This window comes from Artibeus jamaicensis, unplaced genomic scaffold, assembly GCF_021234435.1.
Source record: "Artibeus jamaicensis isolate MK-2021 breed Jamaican fruit bat unplaced genomic scaffold, CSHL_Jam_final contig_923, whole genome shotgun sequence".
Classification (NCBI taxonomy): domain Eukaryota; kingdom Metazoa; phylum Chordata; class Mammalia; order Chiroptera; family Phyllostomidae; genus Artibeus; species Artibeus jamaicensis.
The window spans coordinates 12852992-12874317 of record NW_026522014.1 but is presented as its reverse complement, the minus strand read 5'-3'; the positions used below and the strand labels follow the sequence as shown (position 1 = coordinate 12874317).

The 21326-nt window shown below is 36.7% G+C and overlaps 1 protein-coding gene across 1 annotated transcript in view; it reads left to right on the top strand.

Annotated features, from left to right (window-relative positions):
• The window catches only part of CRPPA (CDP-L-ribitol pyrophosphorylase A), a 206593-nt gene that overhangs the window by 52242 nt on the left and 133025 nt on the right, over positions 1–21326 (top strand). The window contains exons 4-5 of the mRNA XM_037163912.2: positions 3020–3124; positions 8353–8398. Coding sequence (XP_037019807.2) covers positions 3020–3124; positions 8353–8398 — 151 coding nt within the window. The remainder of the gene's footprint in view (positions 1–3019; positions 3125–8352; positions 8399–21326) is intronic.

Genomic DNA, 21326 nt, shown 5'->3' with positions numbered 1-21326 from the left:
ATTTCATGTGTGAGCTTTTCCTTGGGTTGCAGTTAAACCTGGACTTTCTGCTCATGTTTGTGTGTTGAAGACCTGTTGGACTTGCTGCATTTGAAGGTGTGGCTCATTGGCTACAAGCTTCACTGGGACATGCCTAGGATGGACTGTGTATTTGGGGACCTCTGACAATCATGCCCGCAGCGCTCCTGCCTGGGGAGAACATGCTTCTAGTTCAGGAAGGCAAAGAGTTCTCTCAGCATCCCCGCGTGTATGTGTGTGTGTGTGTGTGTGTGTGTGTGTGTTTCATGTGATCAGTTACATCACTGTGGCTCCCATGCTGCATATGGATAATAAGTGTTGACATTCATGACCTTGGTTGAGTAAAATCTATCATCTTGCTGGTTATTTTCTATGTGTTCCATCTGTTGTTTTCCTCTTTTTTTCTGTCTGCCTTGTAGCAGACAGTTCCATCTTATTTTTTATATTTCATCTTATCACTCTTGACATCTTATTTTTAACTTAAAAATGTCTGTTTAGTGATTTGCTATACATGTCTACTTGCAAGTCACCTGTATTCTGCTTCATGGACTCCCCGTAGTGTGATGCTGAAGAGGAGCCTGCAAGTGGGTATAAACTCCAGTGGGACTGTGGCTCCCGGGGGCTCTATGATCTGCACCCTCCTAGTAGCCTCCACTCAGTAGTTAGCAATTTGTAGACATTTCTTAGCTGATTTCTTCTCACCTGCCAGTATGTCTCCCAGTGTCATTTCCTTCTGTGTTCTGCCATACATGAGCTGGTGATGGCGTCCTCTTTGTCCTTGGTGTGGGGGGATGCCTTTTTTAAAATTTAAGGCTACTTAATTTTCTTGCAGCCTCTGGGTTCAAGAAAAAGTGGTGCTTATGTAGTTTGTCTGCTTTTTCTTTTGTTTGGAAATGAGCATCATTTTTTTTTCAACTTTCCATATCCTAGACAAAAGTGGAAACCAACATCAATGTTCTTGAGACACAGAGTTCAGAATTTAATTTGTTCGTAAGCATGCATTTTTTTAACTCACTGCGAAAGCAAGGTTTTATTGCCAAAAAGTTACCAAAAAATTTCATGAGTATTCCATTGTAATATTAGTCCATACAATGACGGACAAGTTCAGACTACTCTTTCTGCCAGTACTGCTTAGCTTCTATTTCCGATTTATATTTTGGATATACCTGACCTATAATTTTCTGTGCTTCCCACTGACCCTGGCGACTGGAATCCTAAAGACTTTATGCAATGTATAGGCTGTTGCTGTCTGGATGGTACATCACGTGGCTGGCAGGAGCACAGCATCAAGTAATATTTTTACCTCACCAGCTGGATGGAAAGGAGGTAGCTGTCCCAATGAGCTCCTCCCAGTATGCACTTTATGAGCACTTTTATGGCTGTCCATAGATAGATGTGTTCAGTATCTTGCCTCTAGAAAGAGCCAGGAAAAGCGAAACTGCTAGTCACCTTTGGGATTTCACCATGGGTTAAAGACAAAACTCCATCTACTGTACATACCTGTCACTCACATACTGCTAGATGGGACTGTGCAGACGCTGGAAGTACAAAGTAGAGGTTTACCAAAATTTGTTTTAACTTATTGAATGTAACTACTGCTGATAATGAAGTGAAAATATCTAAGAAACATGTCACGTTATATCGTATAACAGAATAGAACATTTAAACTGAGACCGTTCTGGTTAATTTGAGACTCTATGTATATTTGATGGTTATATTTCCTTGTATATTAACTTTATGAACAGTTACAGTTAGGGTTTCATAAACCTCCTTTATGATAAAATAGCATTGGCAAAGGATGCTAAATGTCATAATTATATTTGCTGCCTTCTTGCTGTTTTGTTACATGAGCATTTTCTTGTCTAATATACAAATCTGGCCCTGGCTGATGTGGCTCCGTGGATTGAGCACCGGACTGCAAACCAAAGAGTCACTGTCCCAGTCAGGGCACATGCTTGGGTTGCAGGCCAGGTCACCAGTAGGGGTCGCACAAGAGGCAACCCCTCATTAATGTTTCTCTCCCTTTCTCCTTCCTGTCCTGTCTCCCTAAAAATAAATGAATAAAACCTTTAAAAGATAAAATACAAATCTGAAACCTCTGTATCATTTGTATGGTGCCTTTTGCCTTAAAGGTATCTGTTTTCTCTAGTCTTGTTCAGTCTTTAAAATGAGATCAGAGACCATATCCTCCGCCAGGCCTTCCTGGAAGTCCTCCCATAGCATTCTGTATTTTATCCCCTGGCCTGCTTCTGGATGTTCTTCTACTGCTGCATCTATCACATTGTGTTGTAAAATATTTGTTATAAATCAGCCCCTCCTTCTAGACTTGAGTTCCTTGAAGACACAATATATGTCTCATTTATATTTATATGCTGGCACTTCATATAAAGCTTGGACATAATAAGGCACTCAGTATCATTCAGCTGATTTGTATTTTGTTGGTCATTTTAATGGTTCTGCTTAATAAGCTTAAAAATTGTATTTATATTTTGCTAAATCAATGAGAGACCTTTACAAAACTGTGTCCAGTTTTACATTCAAAATATAAATCCCTTAAAAAACATATGTTGTATTTAAAATATTAAGGTGAATAATAGAGTTATGATATAAATATAAATTGATATAAATGCAAGGTAGAGGATTTGAAGTTTTATGAATATATATTTTGTTAAATCAAATTATAATATGGTAATCCTTAGCCATCCCTTCAGGCATTTTAGAAATATGTTTGGAAAGGGAGCTTATGAGTAAAGGAAATTAAGTATTATGTTCATCTGCCACCTGAAACAATGGAGGAAGTTTGAGACTCTTATAATTGCAACATTCCTGTTTTCTACTGGCTTTTAGGGCATAGGGGAAATTATTCTGAAACTTGAATGATCGGTAGCGAATTAAAGAGCTTGGGACTCTGGGCTCTTCCTTTTCTCAGTTCAATTGATTATGCTTAGTTTCATTTAAAATTATATATTAATTTGTCAACTCTTTTTCTGTTATTACTCAGTGTAGTGACTACGACCTGGAATTTGGAACTGAGTGTTTGCAGTTGGCTCTAAAATATTGTCATGTTAAAGCCAAACTTGTGGAAGGATCACCGGATCTCTGGAAGGTAATGGAGTTGGTACATTGTTCTGGGTCTTATTCATGCTTATGCCATTCTTAAAGACATACGGCGCAAGTACACTTTCCAGGGCTTTAGGAAATGGAGAAGTAGCATAGAAATACTAGGTTTCATACTGAAACAATATTTCTGGGAGAAAAGGTATGTGTGTGTGTTTTTGTCTGCATATAACATGGGAATTAAAAGAGTCCCACTGGGTTTTCTGAGCTATTAAAGTACAGTATCATTTCTATAGCTTGGTCATAAGAAAATTCAGTTTGACATAATTTATTCCAACAAATTCCATTTAGTCAGTAAGATTGTTTCATCCACATTTTTTCTTGTTCTCTGTATGTGTCCTTTCCCTCTGTTGCCTTACTGTCAACTGGGTTTGAGGAGGGAACTCTGCTCTCCGCAGTAGCCCTGGGGTGGGAGCTCCGACTTCAGTGGGTTGAAAGAACATCTACACAGTTGTGACCCAGTGTTGTGAGACAATACGTTTCTGTTGCTTTAAGCCACTCAGTTTGGGTATATTATAAAGCCCTAAGAAACTCGTGTGCAGGCCAAAGGGTGACACACTCATAGGCCCAGAGTAATCATCTTCTTGGTATCACTTTCTAAACAGGGGGGGAGACAGGGAAACCACCCTTTTATGAATGATATTTGAATAATCATGTATCTTAACAGGATCTTGGACTCTGAAGGGACATGTAATGTGATGGATTGGGCAAAATGCCTATCACATGACAGTTATGAGGCCTTTTTTAGGTACCACATTATTTCTGTTAAGTGAGGTGAAATTACTTTGAGTATAAATATTGCACTTGTTTCTAGTTCCCTATTCTCTTCTCTGCCTCCTGTCTTTCATTATTTTCCACCTTTATCCTTTGGACATTTTCCTAGCTATTTATTTAGCCTGAGCTATTTATTTGATATATTCCTGGCCCTATTTAGCCTCTCGTAATGACATTGTATGAGTTGTCTTTTGTATAGGCTTCTAATTTAATTAATTTTGTGGTCTTACTATTTTGTGTGGATAAAGATTATTTCAGTTGCCTTTGAACCAAAGCAATGGAATCCACACTTTGACATTAGTGTTCTAATTCTATAATAATTCCAAAGGTGCTACCATGTTTTAAAAACTTAGGTTTGAGGACAGATTTCATATAATTAGTCTAAAACTGGTACTGGACTCAGCTGGCAACCAAGTACTATCCCTGGAACGTGATTCAGAAATCTGACACAGTGAAAAACGCATTTGAGGAGGCATGTCACTACCACGAAACAGCAAGACAAGGGGCAGATTCCACAGTCCAGAGCCAGGGCACCTTCCCTTGCCTCTCGAAAGTCAAGGTGTTCACCCCAGGTGTGTGAGGAATAACCAGGACTGCTATTCTAACTGACACCAGAAATCCCAGGAGGGTTATTGTTTTGTATTTTACATAATTTTTTATACAAGTAGAAGAAAACAGTAAACATTCAGAGTCGATGCCAGCCCTCTTGCAGTAGGTACTGCAGGGCCTCAGTTTGTTCAGATGACCGTGCAGGGTAGAGGGCAATCCTGAGCATGACCGTCCGCCTCCCCAGAGAGCGGCCACAGCAGGGAGTACAGGACTGACTCCCAGGAGCAGCTACCTGCTCCCCTGCTTTCTCAGTGCTGGTGCCTTGCCCGGCTGGAGCGAACATGTACTCACTGTGGTGAGTTCTCACCTAGTCTGCAGAAGACCTTTCATTTCTTTATAACGGTACCATGGTTTTGGTCCCAATAAAATGAACAATTTGGCCCCTTACTATACCTTACAGACCTAACTGAACAGACATCTTGTTTCTAAAGGCTAAAATCATCCCCAAGGCTTGACAGATTTATGAAAGATTTATAGTCAGTTATTTAAGAGATTCAACTCTGTCCCGTGGTCTGAAATCTGAAAGTGTTTCTTTAGAGTTTCTGAAGTGTTCGAGTCATCACAATATTACTAGAATGGGGGACTTTTGAGGATTCCTTTTGATGTGAACTACATTTTTTAAAAGATCCAAATATTAAAGCATCTTTATTAAGAATAAAAGAAACACAACAGTCTCACTTTTGGCCTTTTCCCTTTAACCTCATACATACACTGTGGCAGCATCATTTCTCTTTAGAAGTTTTCATCTAGTTACCCAGTCTTTTCAACATAGATGCAATCGATGAAATGGGAATAAATGTAATAAATTCCCCTCAATCTAAATTTGTATCTAATAAACATTCCATGTATTTAAAATTTAAGATTTTCTGGCTCCTAATTATTGGAGTTCCATGCTCATCTTCTCCTGAGGTGAAAGACGGGAGAACATTGCGTGTAGCGTCAGCTAACTCATGTCAGACGGTAGCCAGCTGCACTTGGCTCTAAAAAGTCTACTTTGCGATACTGAGTGACAACACAGATGGAGCAACACAAAGAAGGTGTGACAGTTTTTGTGTCTTTCGGAGCTCATCTTGAGGTAGCTGCGATGGCCCTGGCCTAGGAGTTGGAAGAAAACTATCTTTGTGGCTCACGGTTTTAGGGTTTTCTTCACTGAAAAAAAATATATCTGTTAGCTAGCCATTTTACTCGGATGAAATATTGCACTGAAGTGCAGTGGGACAAAACAGAAAGCCACTGAGTTGCACTGTGTGAGCGGCAGATGTGGGGCTCAGAGTCCCGGCTGCTCAGAGCACCTCCCTGGTCCGCAGGTGGCCCCCGAGGCTGTAATGCACGCAGTGTGAGAACCAGTAAATCAGAGGACTGAGGCTGTCTTCCATCACTGCAGGGCTGATTTTTTAAAAAATTCTATTGCATAAAGACAAAGAAAAACTGTAGAACGTGCTGACAGAAGAATGTCAACTTCAAAACTGATTATTAAAGTGTTTTGAAATTTAAAATAAGGAAAGGGTAAGCCATATTACTGTAAGAGTTTGGCAGGAAGAGAGTAATTCATCAATTGAGAACTGCATTTCCTGGTGCTTTCCCCTTTGACATATGTTAGATATTTTATTTGGACAAAAATAAGGTGTTTTAAACACAGTACTTTACAAGTTTGTCAGAAATATTTTGTAGTTTAGTTTCACTAATTCAGTGTTTAGGGGTATAAAGTGCTTAATTATAGTGGAGATATTCAATAAAGCTTTATATTGAATATATTAATAAAGTACAAAATCTTTAACCAGAATATCAGTAGGTGTCCAGAGCCTACAGGGAAAAGTAGACAGAAAAGGAAATTGAGGAGTTTTTCTTGCTTATACAGTTAAGAAAGGAACTTTGGGTAATAAAAACATGCATTTTATTCCTAAGACTGACTCCAGCATAAAAATCTTGTCTTGCAAGTATGTTAGAAGAAAACATTTTAGTTTTTGAAACCAAGTTTTTTTAAAATTTAAAAACCCATCATTAAGTTTTATTTGAAAAAAAAGGTACTTTCACAATTCTGTTTTAAGTTGGAGTACAGTGTTAATCCCTCAACAAAGCAGGAAGGGATGAAAATGAATAATGGTAATTAACTATGTTCCCATTAATTTCTGAGTTTACCCTACACAGCAGACAGTTATAGAAGAAAAGTGTTTTCTTATTTAAATTGCAAACATTGTAACTTATTTGGTTCTTATTACATAAGAAAAATTAGGTAAGAAAAATTTCTCCACTAAAATGTTACAAGTGAAGCTTTCCTCATTCTTTTGATTGCTGTATTCCCAGCACTTAGAACAGAACTTAGAACACAGTAGTTATTTGATAAATATTTCTTGAATGAATGAATGAGATCTATACATTCTTTAATTTGGTAAAATGCATACCACGGACCTTTAAATGTCTGTTTGCTATTGATATATTTCCAGATAATGGAATTACACTTTGGATTAGCTACTGTACACAGTACTAGTTTTGGTTGGCCATGTGCTGGTTTTAGAGATAATGTAGCCATGTCACATTTCATTTAAATAGATTAGTTGAGTGCTTGAACAACTTGTCATCTGTCTTACAAATTAACTGCTATTTTATTTTTTTAAAGATTTTATTTATTTATTTTTAGAGAGAAGGGAAGGGAGGGAGAAGGAGAGGGGGAGAAACATCAATGTATGGTTGTCTATCACGTGACCCCCTACTGGGGACCTGGCCTACAACTCAGGCATGTGCCCTGACTGGGAATGGAACCAGTGACCCATTGGTTTCCAGGTCAACACTCAATCCACTGAGCCACACCAGCCAGGGCTTAACTGCTATTTTAATTCTGGACTGTACTTTTGGACTAGGATTTACCTGCTATGATAAAGGCACAGCACAGGAGTCTATTTTGGGTAGAAGTATCCTGAGCCACTTGAGCTGAACAAAATTTGTCTAGATATGAAATAATTTGGAGAAAAAAAGTTTGAATAGTAGGCATAGGCAGGTACTAATTTGATGAGTACTTTTCAAAGTGGGTGTTTAGACCATTAGCATCAGAATCATCTGGGCACTTGATTGATGAGTTCCTAAGACCCTGGTGTTATTAGTATAGTTCATTATTTACTACATTTTCAGTTCTGTCAGAGAGGAGAACTGAACTAATTCTGCAGTGCAATGCACCTGACATGTTTTATACCTAAGTTCACTGGATGTGGCCTGGGAAGTACCTGCCATGGGACCAGGTTCTGTTACATTCCAAAGAGCAGGTTATAGTTGCAAGGAGGCTGTATGTTTGTAAGGAAAGGTTGTGATTGTTCTTATGGTGGTGCCTTCCAGGCTGTTTTTATCAGAGCCATAAACTCCTTACAAGGTGAACCTTGCCTGAGTGTATACAGTTACACTCAATTCAGAAGGAACTCCTTTCCTACTGTGAATTGACCTTTGAGAATTTCCTCATTTCAACTAAAAATGCAATTTGGTGATTTTTGTTACACTTACCTTCTCTTCTTTTCAAAGTAAGACCTTACTGTTAAACAAAAATGGTAAAACTTTTATTTCAATACAATCACATATTCTTTGATCTAATACTTCAGTTACACTAATAAGGTTTTGGTAACCACTTCCATATAGTATCTCTATTTATTTAGAGATTAAAAAAATCTTGAACCATTCATAGAAATAGAATACATTATTCTGAATTTGCTGATGTCGTAATTTAGAAATTGTCAGTATTAATGTGTTTATAGTTTCTCCAAAATCAAGAATTTCCTTGGGGGCATAATTTTATTGCTTGCACATTCCTTCCTGCTCTGTTAAGTCTAATGAGGTTTATCTGTCCTTTAGGTGACCTACAAACGAGATTTGTATGCAGCTGAATCGATTATTAAGGGTATGTTTGGCCTTGTGACTCTCAGTTCCTGTGTTTCAAAAATGTAAGCCAGTTCAGAATTTCTCATGACATTTTAGATCTCCAAATTCTCAGAAGTATAAATGCCTGCAGGCTGTGGAAGTCTGTGATTTGCTTTTTTGAAAAATAATTACATTTTGTTTTGTTTCCCGCCTGTGGAATATCACTTATTATGTATGACTTATGTCATATTGGTTCTGTTTTACTTTTTATAAAGGAAATGCTTTATTAATTTGAAAAAAGTACAGGACATTGCACTATTAGAAGTAAGAACTGATATTTTAATGTATTTATAAAGATTTTATATTTTACTGTTACTATTAAGAGAACTGATACTCCCATCACTGTAAAAATAATGCATTAGATAACATTTTTTGTAGGAGATAATTTTTTACCAAAATATAGAAATTGGACTGAGTGGGGTATTTTTTTTTTGTTTTCTTTTAAAAACATTTTATTGTTCAATTACAGTTGTCTCCATTTTTCCTCCTAGTTTTGACAGTGACTAATTTTGTTTTGTAATTTTAGATATTACATGTGTAGTAATGCCTTTCTCATTCCTTTTCATCTCTATGACTCTAAGGTCCCAGTTACACAGAGGTGGTTTATTTGCTAGTCAACAATTAGTTATTACTGTGCTTCCCACGGTGCTGGGAATGTCATGGCGACACACACACACAGCACATTCATTCTGTGTTTTTGCAGCCTCCATCGCTCCAGTCAAACTTTCTTCACCTTGGCATTAGTTGCATTTTTGGCCGAGTAGTAATTCCTTGTTGAGGGTCTGTTTCCTGCACTGGGTTGTTGAGCCGCATGCCTGGCCTCTGCTCACTAGGTTACAGAAGCCTCTCCCCTCCCTGCCCTCCCTGTGGTGTGAAATCAGAGATGTCTTCTGACAGCAGCACTCTTTAAAGACATGGTCCTAACAGAAATCAGAGGGCCGCTCCCAACTCTGAAGCAGGTGTTATGTTTCACAAGGTTTAGTAACTGACTTTTTCAAAAGCAGGTTAAGGACCAAACTGTGTGTTCAGGTTTTGAGAGGTGAACTTGTAAGCTTGTTTGGGAGATGAACTTGTAAGCTCGTTTGGGAGGTGAACTTGTAAATTCAAACTTTGAGGTGGAAAAAAACACCCCTGATTCTTAATTCTGAATGCATCAGGTTATTATAAAGTTTTGGGAAAACCAGCTATTTGACAATTAATTGGCTTCACATTCAGAAAATGAAAATTTTTCTCTGGTCATGACGTTCTATATTTATAGCTTAGCCTCAAGTTTTTGTCCTTTAAGAATATTGTGTTTCAGACCATTAATGTACTGTAATTTGTGTCTGTGTATCCGTGTGTGTAAACAGATCACTTGTAGCTATAAATCAAAATGTTGACATATTTACATATGAGCCAAAAGATGTATAAACATTACTCTGGAGAAGTTGACTAAACCATGACATGGTTGGGTTACAGTCTTAACACAAGAAAGTAAAAAACTCAGTTTGGTCTCTACAAAGTCATATTTCTGTTACCTAGGTCGAATGGAAGTGATCTATTTTGTGAATAGTTGGTGAGTGGTTCAACTGGGAATTTTATACACTTCTGCTTCTACATTAGCAGAGCAGGCTTCTTATCATGTCAAAGCCTACATTGTAAGTGTAGTTGCAGGGGCTATAATTTTGGAAATCAGTTGCAGAGAGAAAGTGGTTTTCTTATTTAGGTAACATGACTTACTATACTCCTTTTATTTTTGAAGTATTTTAGAAGTGTTCTACTTTTATTCTCAGGGACAGCCTGATTTAGATCACCAGTCTCCCAATGTCTCCTTATGCTCTAGGGTGTGCATTTCTCATCGTCCCCAGCAGAGTCTGATGTCTCTGGGGCGCTTTGAGGACCGCCGCTCTGAGGCTGCCCTGCCCTCGGTGCAGGCCAGCAGTGCTCTGATTACCTGAGAACTGGAATGTGGAACATCTGGCCCCACCACAGCAAGTTAGAGTCTGCATTTTAACAAAAACTCTGATTAGTTTGTACATTGAATTCTGGAAGCATCCCTCCAGGTTGCTCTTCATAGTTTATTTCTCTCCAAATAGTATATTTTACATGGAGAGCTTGACGTCTTAGTTTGTTCTTTTGGCTCCAGATGCTTCTTTGTTCAACTGTGATTGCTCCTGCCTCCATGGACTGGCACTAACACTGCTCTGAGCCTCTGAGCTCTGACAGTAGAAGTCCCTCTGGGCAGAGGAAAAAGAAAGTTCTGGGATTTTTAAAAATGAAGTTTCAAAATATAATATGGTATATAGCCAGCTAACTGTCTGAACTGTATATTTACCTGTTTGCCTTTTCCTAGAATGTGTTCAAAGTATTTTTCTAGGCACTTCCACTACACAGCATTTATTGGTATTTACTTTGTGCCAATCATTGTTTAAAGCATTTCATGTGTATTTTTACTTGCTTTTCCAAGAAGATAGTAATGTAAGTAGTGTTGTTTCCATGTTATAGCACATCCAAGGGTTCTAAGGAAATTCTAACTTAAGAATGATAGGAAATACATTCTTCAATACAGCTTTCCACCTCAGGCACTGTACCCTTTTATACTGCTTGTCTCCCTTTGATTCCTTAAGCAGAAATTGTTCAGATTTCCTTCTATGAAATCCTAGGGCTACATGTGTTTTGGAACTTGGAATACTTTACATTTTCCAAAGCTACTGCATTCCGCCATATATTAGGTCACATCATCAGCGGGATTTGGGACCTCACCACATAATGAGACTTGGAATGCATAAATGTTTACACTTAGCGCAGGAGTAATAACTATAAAGCATCTAGCCAGTTCAAATTCAGGACTGATTTTGCCACCAAATTTATATATTGCAACGCTTTAAAAACTGTATTTTAGGAACTCTTTGGATTTCAGCATCGCACCCATGACTTGGTATGAAGGGCTTTTAGGTTGTGAATCAATGAAGGTGGGAAGAATGTCTAGTCTTTTTTCTCTTTTCTGCCCTCTAACATTGAGTTGAATTGAATTGAGAAAATTGTTAAAGGGTGCAGCTACACTTTTTCTCCCCTTGCATGTTGGGAACGGATGTATACTGGGATCGAGTAAATCTATCCCAGTATCATGTATCTTTTTAATTTTCTTTTTTAAAAGGAAGATGATATAATATCTGATTATACATTTTTGTCAAGGTGTAAAACCAGGGCTTGGAGCATATGGCAGGTACTTTATATATGTTATCTCATTTATTGTTTACAAAAATGAGGTGCTGTAGATGTTGTTGCTCCCATTCTCAGGTGGGAACAGTGAGACTTAGAGAGATTAGGTACTTTCCTCTGGGTCACACAGTGAGAGCAAGACCCACAATTTAAACCCGGGTCTCCCTTTTCTTGAGTCTGACTCTATTCAGGCACTTGGCCACTTTGCAACTCTGAGTCATGGAGCTGCTCATGCTGACCACTAACTAAAGTGAACACTGGATTTAATCTCTCTCTTTGGTGGGTACAGTGAATGGCTTATATAGTTCAGCCTGTTCAACTCTGATTCTGTTTGGTTAAAACCATTATCTTCAGTTGGCCTGATGAAGAATAATCACACAGTCAAGACTCAAGATGTTTTCTGCCAGTACTGTGCTTAGCACATAGTAGCCTTCTAGAAAGTGTGAGAAAAACCTGTAACATTGAAATGGCTGATCTAGATAGCAACACAGAAAGAGGAAAGGTTAAAATTCAAAATCAGAATAATACTTTTAAAATGATTGGTTGGATACTGTTTAGTTTTTTTTTCTTTTTGTGTTAATTCTGGTAGTTTAGCATTTATTTACCTAAACATAACAGTTTTTCTATTCTAGGATGGAATTCTTTTTTTTTCACGCTGTGATATGAGTATTTCATGCTTAGTATTCTGTAAGTTGTTCTCCTGAGCTGTTTTTACTTGAATACCAGTTATTGCTAGTTAAAAAATTATATTTGATGTAACTATTTTCTTGTTTTGTTTTTTTCAGGCTTACATGAAACATTTATTTGATAAATGTCATGTCTTGCCAAAGCATTTAGTAATCTAAAATTTACTTGTCACTTCCATAGCATGTATATTTTGGTTCATCCTGATTTATGTTCAAGTTTGTACTTTTAGTTTACTATGGAATTTTGATGCAGCTAGTTTCAGATAAGCTTTTGAATGAGATCCTCAAATTGTGATTTATAACAAGACTCAAAATCTGACTTTCATTTTATGTTGTTAGTTAAATTTGATTTTTAACATTACTTTTTTACTTACCTAGGTTTTTATTTAGAGTAAACAGTTCAATAATAGAAAGCATATATAAAGTAGTACTCCCTTATTTCTCTTTCACATGCTGTCTGCATTGAAAAATGTACCATTAATAACAAATTTACAGTTACTAAAGCATTCTTAATAATTTTTTGAGGCAGAGAGTTGGATTTGGTCATTTTTCTGTAATGTTTATCTCTTTTAAGCTTTGACTATGAGTGAAATTTTAAACATAAACTTTTCTAGGGAGTAGTGTGATTAATTGGCACAAGACACGGGCTGACTGATCGGTGTGTAAACAGCCACTTAACAAAGAGGTATTGTGCTTTTGACGCACAAGCTGGCTGAGCCCACCCAAGCCTGCTTTGGATGCTCAGACGTATCCAGACTGTGGAAGTGATAACAGATGCCGGCAGTAACATACTTTATCTAGACTCACACAGCAGACATCCCCAGCCCACATTTGGTTTAATATGCTGACCAGATCCTGGCAAAATGATCAGTACTCTGAAATCTTCTAAGAAGAAAAGTCTCTATTGAGCTTCTAAATAGATGATTGTATTTATTTTCTACCACCATTCCTTCTCGGATCTTTTAATATATTAATATTGTTAAGAGTGTTTTTGACCTTACTATATTTTATTCTTTCCTGGTTATGACTGTACAAACCTAAGCAAAGGTGTGATACAAAAAAGCCTCATGGTGCCTCTTTTCATATAGTGGTTTATATAAAAATGAAAAAATAAAATAGTTAAAATTCAAAATTATTTTGTTTTTAACTGCCTTTATTTAATATTAGTTATAATGATTAATATTAATGTTCATGTAAAAATTTGTGTCTTTTACCAGTCATTATGCATGTTTTTTATTTAACAAAGCACTTTATTTTAACAGAAATTAATTGAATTTGATTTCTTAGTCATACCACATCTCCTATTGGCTCAGAAATTTAGACTATATTCCGAAAATACATTTTTATTTTCAACCTCAGTGATAGAGGTGATTTCTTGTAATGTTAAGTATTTATAAAGTCAAGATATAAGTCCTCAAGTGCCTGCTTTATATGTGTGTGTGTGTGTGTGTGTATGTATTTTATTTATTTGTTTGTTTGTTTCCAGAGAGGGGAAGGGAAAGAAAGAAACATCATTTGTGGTTGCCTGTTGTGTGTCCCCTACTGGGGACCTGGCCTGCAACCTAGGCATGTGCCTTGACTGGGAATTGAACTGGTAACCCTTTAGTTTGCAGGCCAGTGTTCAATCCACTGAACCACACCAGCCAGGGCCTGCCTTTTTATATTTTATACAGTTAAAATTATTTTCCCAGTAGGGAAGCAGTTGAATCCTTTTGTGCTTATATTGTACATTGAAAATAGCTGAATGTACTTTTAAATGGGCTCTGTCTTAAAGCATATAAAATAAAATCACATTCGAATACAATTGATTCTGTATTATGGGAAAAGATGACTCATTATGTCACAGTGCATATTTTATACATATGAAGAAACTAATGCCTTAATTTTTAAGTGATCCATTAATATTTTCACTTAACATCATGGCATTTTATGTGAAAAGTACTTTAAAAATTTTTTGAATCAAATTGGAAAAGTGAGACACTCTCAATCAAGTTTTCTGCATCTGTAACTGGGTGGTATTTTGCATCTGTGGGAATCTTCATCAGATTGTTATTGTTAATACTCAGTGATGGCACCATTCATGGTATTAATTATGCCTTTCAGACAGTGCCAAGTGACAGCTAAGATTTACATGGCAACTCTAATTTTTGATGTCTGGTTTTTGACTGTGATGCTTCATTTCCCAAATTTTCACACTAATACTGTAAGTTCTTTGTACATAATATAGTTTTTGTTTTTCACTCTCCTGAAAATAAGAGTGCTATGACTGTATCCTATGCTAATCTGTAAGAACATTTGCGTCAAGCTTTAATTAACAAGAATAAGAAGGTTACAGTATGATTTAATAGCAGTTTGGTTTCCTTGGAATATTATTGTTAAAATATTCAATTGGAAAGTTAAATATTTGGGTCCAGATTAGATAAAGTAGAGTTCACTTTTTGCTTTAATTTTATAATTTTTAAAATTTGTCATTAGTGGGAATGCGATTCAAACATAGTCAGGTAAATTTGTCATGATGAAAAGCTTCTAAGATCACAGTGCAGTATGAAGCAGCTAAATAAGACCTGATAACAGTCAAAAGCCAGCCAGTTGTATTTTACTCTGATGTAGGTAGGAAAAAAACCAACCACAAAAAATCCAAACATGACATTTTTGCTCAAAGCAATTATACATTTTGTAAATGTACTGATGAGTCACTAGCATTTCCTTTAAATTTATTTCTCTTTTAATTGAGAAAGAATATGTACTTTGAAAAGAAAAAAGAGTACTTCATCATCTACTTGGAAAATGGTAATATACGCACATGTAAAAACATGTGCAGGAAACACGATGTCACAGGTCTGTTCTTTACTTCTAGTTGTAAGGTAGGAAACTCCATCCTGTATTTAGTGACTCATTTACAAATGTGGTTAAGATCGACATAAAACATCTTTTTTGAAAAATCTGCCTACATAGCATTGCCCTCCAGTTTTGTTGAAACATGTACAGTCAACAATAGAGTTAACTTCTCAGAAGACCACTTTGACCCTTTAATGTGGGGTGTATGGTTCTCCTGTGAGTCTCTATTTGCTGCCCCACTGTCCACTTGTCCAATAGCAATGGCTCGTTGGCTGCTTTTCCTTAATCGCCTGCCATCCCTCTTGGCATCCTAATAGCTTCCTCTTTCAGTGTCTTCAGAGAACCTTAGGCATCTTTCCACAGGTGAGGCTGAGTCCAGGACTTCACGGCTCAACAGTAGTGATTCTTTTTTTTTTTTAAGAAATATTTTATTGTTCAATTACATTTGTCTGCACTTATCCCTCCCCACTCCCTGCCCCTACTCCAGCCATCCCCACCTCTCTCCCTTGCTTCCACCCTCTTTGATTTTGGCACTGTGGCCTTTATAGTTATTCCTGAAAACCCTTCCCCCTTCCCTCCATTCTTCCCTCCCTCCTCCCCTCTGGTTACTGTCAGATTGTTCTTAATTTCAATGTCTCTGGTTATATTTTGCTCACTTGTTTGTTTTGTGGATTAGGTTTCTGTTAAAAGTGAGATCATATGGTATTTGTCTTTCACACCTGGCTTTCACTTAAGCATAATGTTCTCCAGTTCCATCCACGCTGTTGCAAAGGGTAGGAGCTCCTTCTTTCTTTCTGCTGCATTGTATTCCATTGTGTAAATAGTTTTTTTGATCTGTTCATTTACTGATGGGCTCTTAGGTTGCTTCCAGCACTTGGCTGTTCTACATTGTGATGCTATGAACATTGGGGTGCATAGGTTCTTTTGGGTTGTTGTTTCAGGGTTCTCAGGGTATATTCCAGCAGTGGAATTGTGAGCTCACAAGGCAGTTCTATTTTTAGTAACACTACTTTAAAATTTCCCATGTGAGACAGAAAATGGACCTTGCAGATTGGCTTTTGATTCAAGGGACTCCACAGGAGAATAGAAGATATCTGCCCTTCCTTATAGTTGGATTTGATACACTTGTTTCTTATTTACCTCAGAACACTAAGATTTTGTCTCAAGAGGTCAGTGTAGTGGATAATGAGACCTTATGGTATGGAATGTTTTCAGGAAAACTGAAGGCTGATTTCTTGATTTTTTTTTCTCACTTGCTTGTGGAACTAACATACTATTTAAGTGTGTTTCTCCTCCATGCTATTTGAAAATTCATTGTAAAATACAGCCCTGGCTGGCATAGCTCAGTGGATTGAGCGCGGGCCTGCGAACCAGAGTATCGCAGTTCGATTCTCAGTCAGGGCACATGCCTGGGTTGCAGGCCAGTTCCCAGCAGGGGACTCACGAGAGGCAACCACACAGTGATGTTTCTCTCCCACTCTTTCTCCTTCCCTTCCCCTCTCTCTAAAAGTAAATAAATAAAATATTAAAAAAAATACAAACACCATCCTGAGTACTCATGAGTCTCTACTGATGGTTAACTGATGGAGGTATATTTCTAGATATGTTTTTTCCTTAATATGTCAGTGTATCTCTCATATGGCAAAGAGGAAGCTGTGTAAATTAGAAATTGTACATATCACTATTTTGTGAAGTTAAATGAAAAGTCCCCAAACTGCATCTATTTTTTTAATCTTTGGACAAAGCCAGTGTACTTTATGTATACCAAGAAGAACTATTGAAAGATAAGTATATTAAATTTTGGCCTTAATTACAAACTTTTATGAAGGACTTTAGTTAAAGTACCATTGGAATTAAGCACTTGCGGAAACACATTGTGGAACACTAAAAAGAGCTGCATTAGAGAAATGAAATGTATAGGAAAGATGGAGGTGAGAGAGGATATTACCCAAATACACAGGATATATTCCAATATCACTTGGCACACAAAGAACCAGGAAAACCTAAACTCACAGGAGAAAGAACAATTAATACATACCCATGCTGGGAAGACATAGGTGTTGGAATTATCTGACAAATACTTAGCACTGATTTAAAAAATGCTACAACAAATATGGGGAATCCTTTTTGAAAAATTAAAATTTTTTCCATTACACTTTACATTCAATATTATTTAATACTAGTTTCAGGTGTATAGGATAGTGGTTATACAATCATGGAAATGCTTTTGAAATGAAAGACAGGAAGTCTCAGCAACATAGAAAACACAAAGAAGAGCCAAATGGAAATTTAGAACTGAAAAAATTATAATAACCAAAATAAAAAACAGAATTGTGATGACAGAGAAAGTGCCAGTAAAGTTAATTATATCATCAGAATTTTTTTAGACTAAACTACAGAATGAAAAGAGATTGGGGGAAAAATAAATAGTACTCAGCATACATGGGAAAGCAACATTTAATCTCAATTCTGGGAAAAGAGGAGAAAGTACAGTATAAGAAAAAGTATTCACTGACTGGTGTGGCTCAGTGGATTGAGCACTGGCCTGCAAACTAAAGGGTTGCTTGTTCGATTCCCAGTCAGACCACATGCCTTGGTTGCGGGCCAGGTCCCCAGTAGGGGGCACACAAGAGGCAACCACACATTGTTGTTTCTCTCTCTTTCTTCTTCCTTTCCCCTCTGTCTAAAAATAAATAAATAAAATCTTTTGAAAAAATAAAAAGTATTTTAGAAATTCTAGATTAAAAACAAAGCCCCAAAGTTGGTTAAAGACATAAATCTACAGACTCAAGAAGCTTAGGTAGCTTTAACAGGATAACCCTAAAGAAATCCACGCCAGTCACTTCATAAACTGTTGAAAAATGAAGGCAAAGTAAAAATCTTGAAGGCAGTCAGAAATGATGCATTCTTTTGTAGGAGAACAATAATTTGAATGACTGCAGATTTCTCATCAGAAACCATGAAGACAGAAGAAAGTAGAAAACACATTTGTGTAAATGTGTTTACAGTATTTTGTTATAGTTTTTCTTTTATACTGTTGTTGCTGTTAATCTCTTACTGTGCCCAATTTATAAATGAAACTGTATCATAGCTATGTATATACAGGAAGCAACATTATATATAGGGTTTGGGTTATCTGTGGTTTAAGGCATCCACTGGAGGTCTTGGAACTTACACCCAGCAGATAAGGGGGTAACTACTGTATTGTCATTGTCCATGATACCTTGACCATTTACAAGTTCTCACGCATGGGGACAAGGTATTAACTGGGCTTATTAACTAATGCTCACAGCTTTTAATACTAACCCGTAGACTTCAAGTCATGTTCCAGTTTGAATTTTCTCTCTGCTAAGTCACATTGAACTATGTGACACTCAGAAGCTGTATACAAATAAAGAGTTAATTCCATTCGAATCAGAGAGTACATGTTAAAAATAATTTGGGGGAGAATGTATTATAATGGTTTAGTTATCAAAATATTTCATCATGTGACACATTTTCCTTTTAGGAAGATTTTTAAAAGCTAGAAGGTAGTTTGAAAACTAAATCTCAGAGATTAATAGTAGTCATCAAGTTGACAGGTAAGGTATGATTTAATGTTAATTCCAGTATTCTTCTTATTTATCCTTAGGTGTTTTCAGGAGTGAGAACAAAGGCTAAATTCTTGCTTAGAGTTTTTATGATTCTGGGAAGTAACATGATTTTATAGTTTTCCCAGTGCTTCTGTTTTATTTTAACCTCTAAAAATTTCTAAGACATGCCATATTAATAGAACAGCAGATTAATCCTAAAGCCTTCTAATTTTGTTTTGATTTCATCATTAACCTCAAGGAAGTTGTTAAAGAGTTTGATCTGATAAACAATAAAGATTAATCATATTATGTTTGGAAAGAGTTTTGTGCTTCATGTAAAAAATTTTTTAAATATTATATATATTTTTTCTCCCTCTATGAGTTGGGCAATACTAGAGTAGCTATGGAATTAAAGAGGTTCAGTTTATTTGAACCCTGTTCCAATAGCTACATTCTTTTTCATTTTGGCCTTCCAGATGTATGGCACAAGTATAGTCATTGCGGCTGTTGTCTTTTTTTTTGATGAAGACCTTAAGTACATTAACATTCCCATTTAAGATGGTCAGTGTATGTAGGATTATTAACAGAAATCACGTAGGATGCTTCAACCTAGATGTAATAGACAAACAAAGATGCAAATGAATGGTCCTAAGTAGAAGGTATCCATTTTTGTTTCAAAGGAATTCAGGGATGAAAACATAGGATTGTTTACTACTGAAGATAGGTAGTCCAATGTTACACATAACAACCGTGTATTTGGTAAAACTTTGAAGTCTGAAAAGAAGCCTTAGTGGGACAAAATCGGTAGAGATTATTTACCCAACTTTGAAGTGTTAAGCCCACAAGGGACAGTTTGAAGTTGGGAATGAGTGTGTTTTGAGTAGACAAAAGTAATCTTATTTTATATTCTTATTGAATGTGTATGACCATAATGACAAAAGGATTATCCTGTGATTTATTGAGATCTACTTGCACCAGCCACTCTACACAACTGTATACATACCAGCTCATTTATGCCTCATTAAAATCTTGTAATGTAGGGTCTTTACTAATCCATGTAGTGGGAAAAAATTTTGAATCCCATAATTTGGAGTTGTTTTTTTAACTATTCCCATATAATAAAAAATTAATCTTTTTTTTGTGTATGTATAAGAGGCATTTTGAAAGTTGTATGAATTTTTACTAGGATGAGACAAGGTACAAATTTCTCTAAACATATAGTAATTTGACAGTGCATAAGTTTGGATGAACTGTTTTTAAGCCATTGCTTGTGTTATAGTTACCTTCTGGTCTAAAACTTTTGGGACAGCAGAGTATCTAAGGCGGCGTGTGGCCTCCATGATCTGGTGTTGCTGCCTGTTCCACTTCACGGTTCACTACTAAATCCTCCCGTGGCTTTCGAGGGCTTATCTCATCTCTGGTCACACGAAGCTGATGCCCACACTGTCCCTGTCTCAGGACATTAAAAGTATTTTTTAACCATCCCTCTTATTTACTTTCAAAGCCCCTGCCTCTCTAAGCAAAACCTTTTAACCTTTTAAGAATGAGCTCCTAGATCATTTTTATTATAAAGATTTATCTGGTATTGTCAATCAGTTTATTTCTCTAACAAAACGATGCTTCACAGCACTTACTATCTGGGCCATTCATTTATGTTCAAAATTATGTCTTAATTTTATTAGAATCATATGATTTAGAATTAGAGACATTTAAAAATTGGTAGGAAGCTTGCAGATGTGTAAACAGAGTCCTACAGAAAAAATACAGAGGGAGGCAAAAGTAGGTTTACAGTTGTGAGTATGTGAAACACAGTTTATTCTTATATTATTACTTTCCAATTATTGTGTTCTTTATTTGTGTTGTGTAAACATGCTTTTCTCACCCCTGTATAATATTCTTGATAGGTGGGAGGTAGTTAGTCATAAGAGTACTATTAACTGGTGATGTTATTATTTTAAATGGTCTGTCCTCCCCAGCCTTGCTTGGAAAAGTTGTTCACTTTTGCCAGATCAATGTTTTTTTAAGGCATGCTATATAAAGTTGCCCATGTAAAAAGTGGCTTTTCATTTGGGATTCCTATTTAAAATGACACCTTTTTCCATTATCCATGACATAATACTATGCACCGTCTCCTTGACTGGGAGCAATTTAGCCATTGCTTAGTATTTCAGATTTATCTGCTGTAGAGGAGGACTGCATAGGTTTGGGGAGACTGCATCCTGGGTTCCCAAAAGTGGATATCACTATTTCATATAGCCTACATCTTTAAACCATGTGAAGTAAGCCTTCCAACTCTGAAAGAAGTCCATTTAGCATTTTCACTTGTTGTGGGAATAGTTAAGTGGATAGGAACGTTAAGTGTATTAAATTCATTGAATCTAGAGGAAAGCCAAGGAAAATGCTATACTCAGTCAGGACACCAGGTGGCACAGTGAGCTGCACACAGACGGAGCCTAAAGAGAGGCTCTGCCAGGGAGCTGGCTTTATCAGATTCTGTTAAGACTCCTTATAAACATGGGAAGACTGAGTTGGCGAGCCAGATGGCTCTCATCTTCAGTTACTCCCTTTCAAATGTATCTTATGATCTCCTGTTCCCATTGCTTATACATGT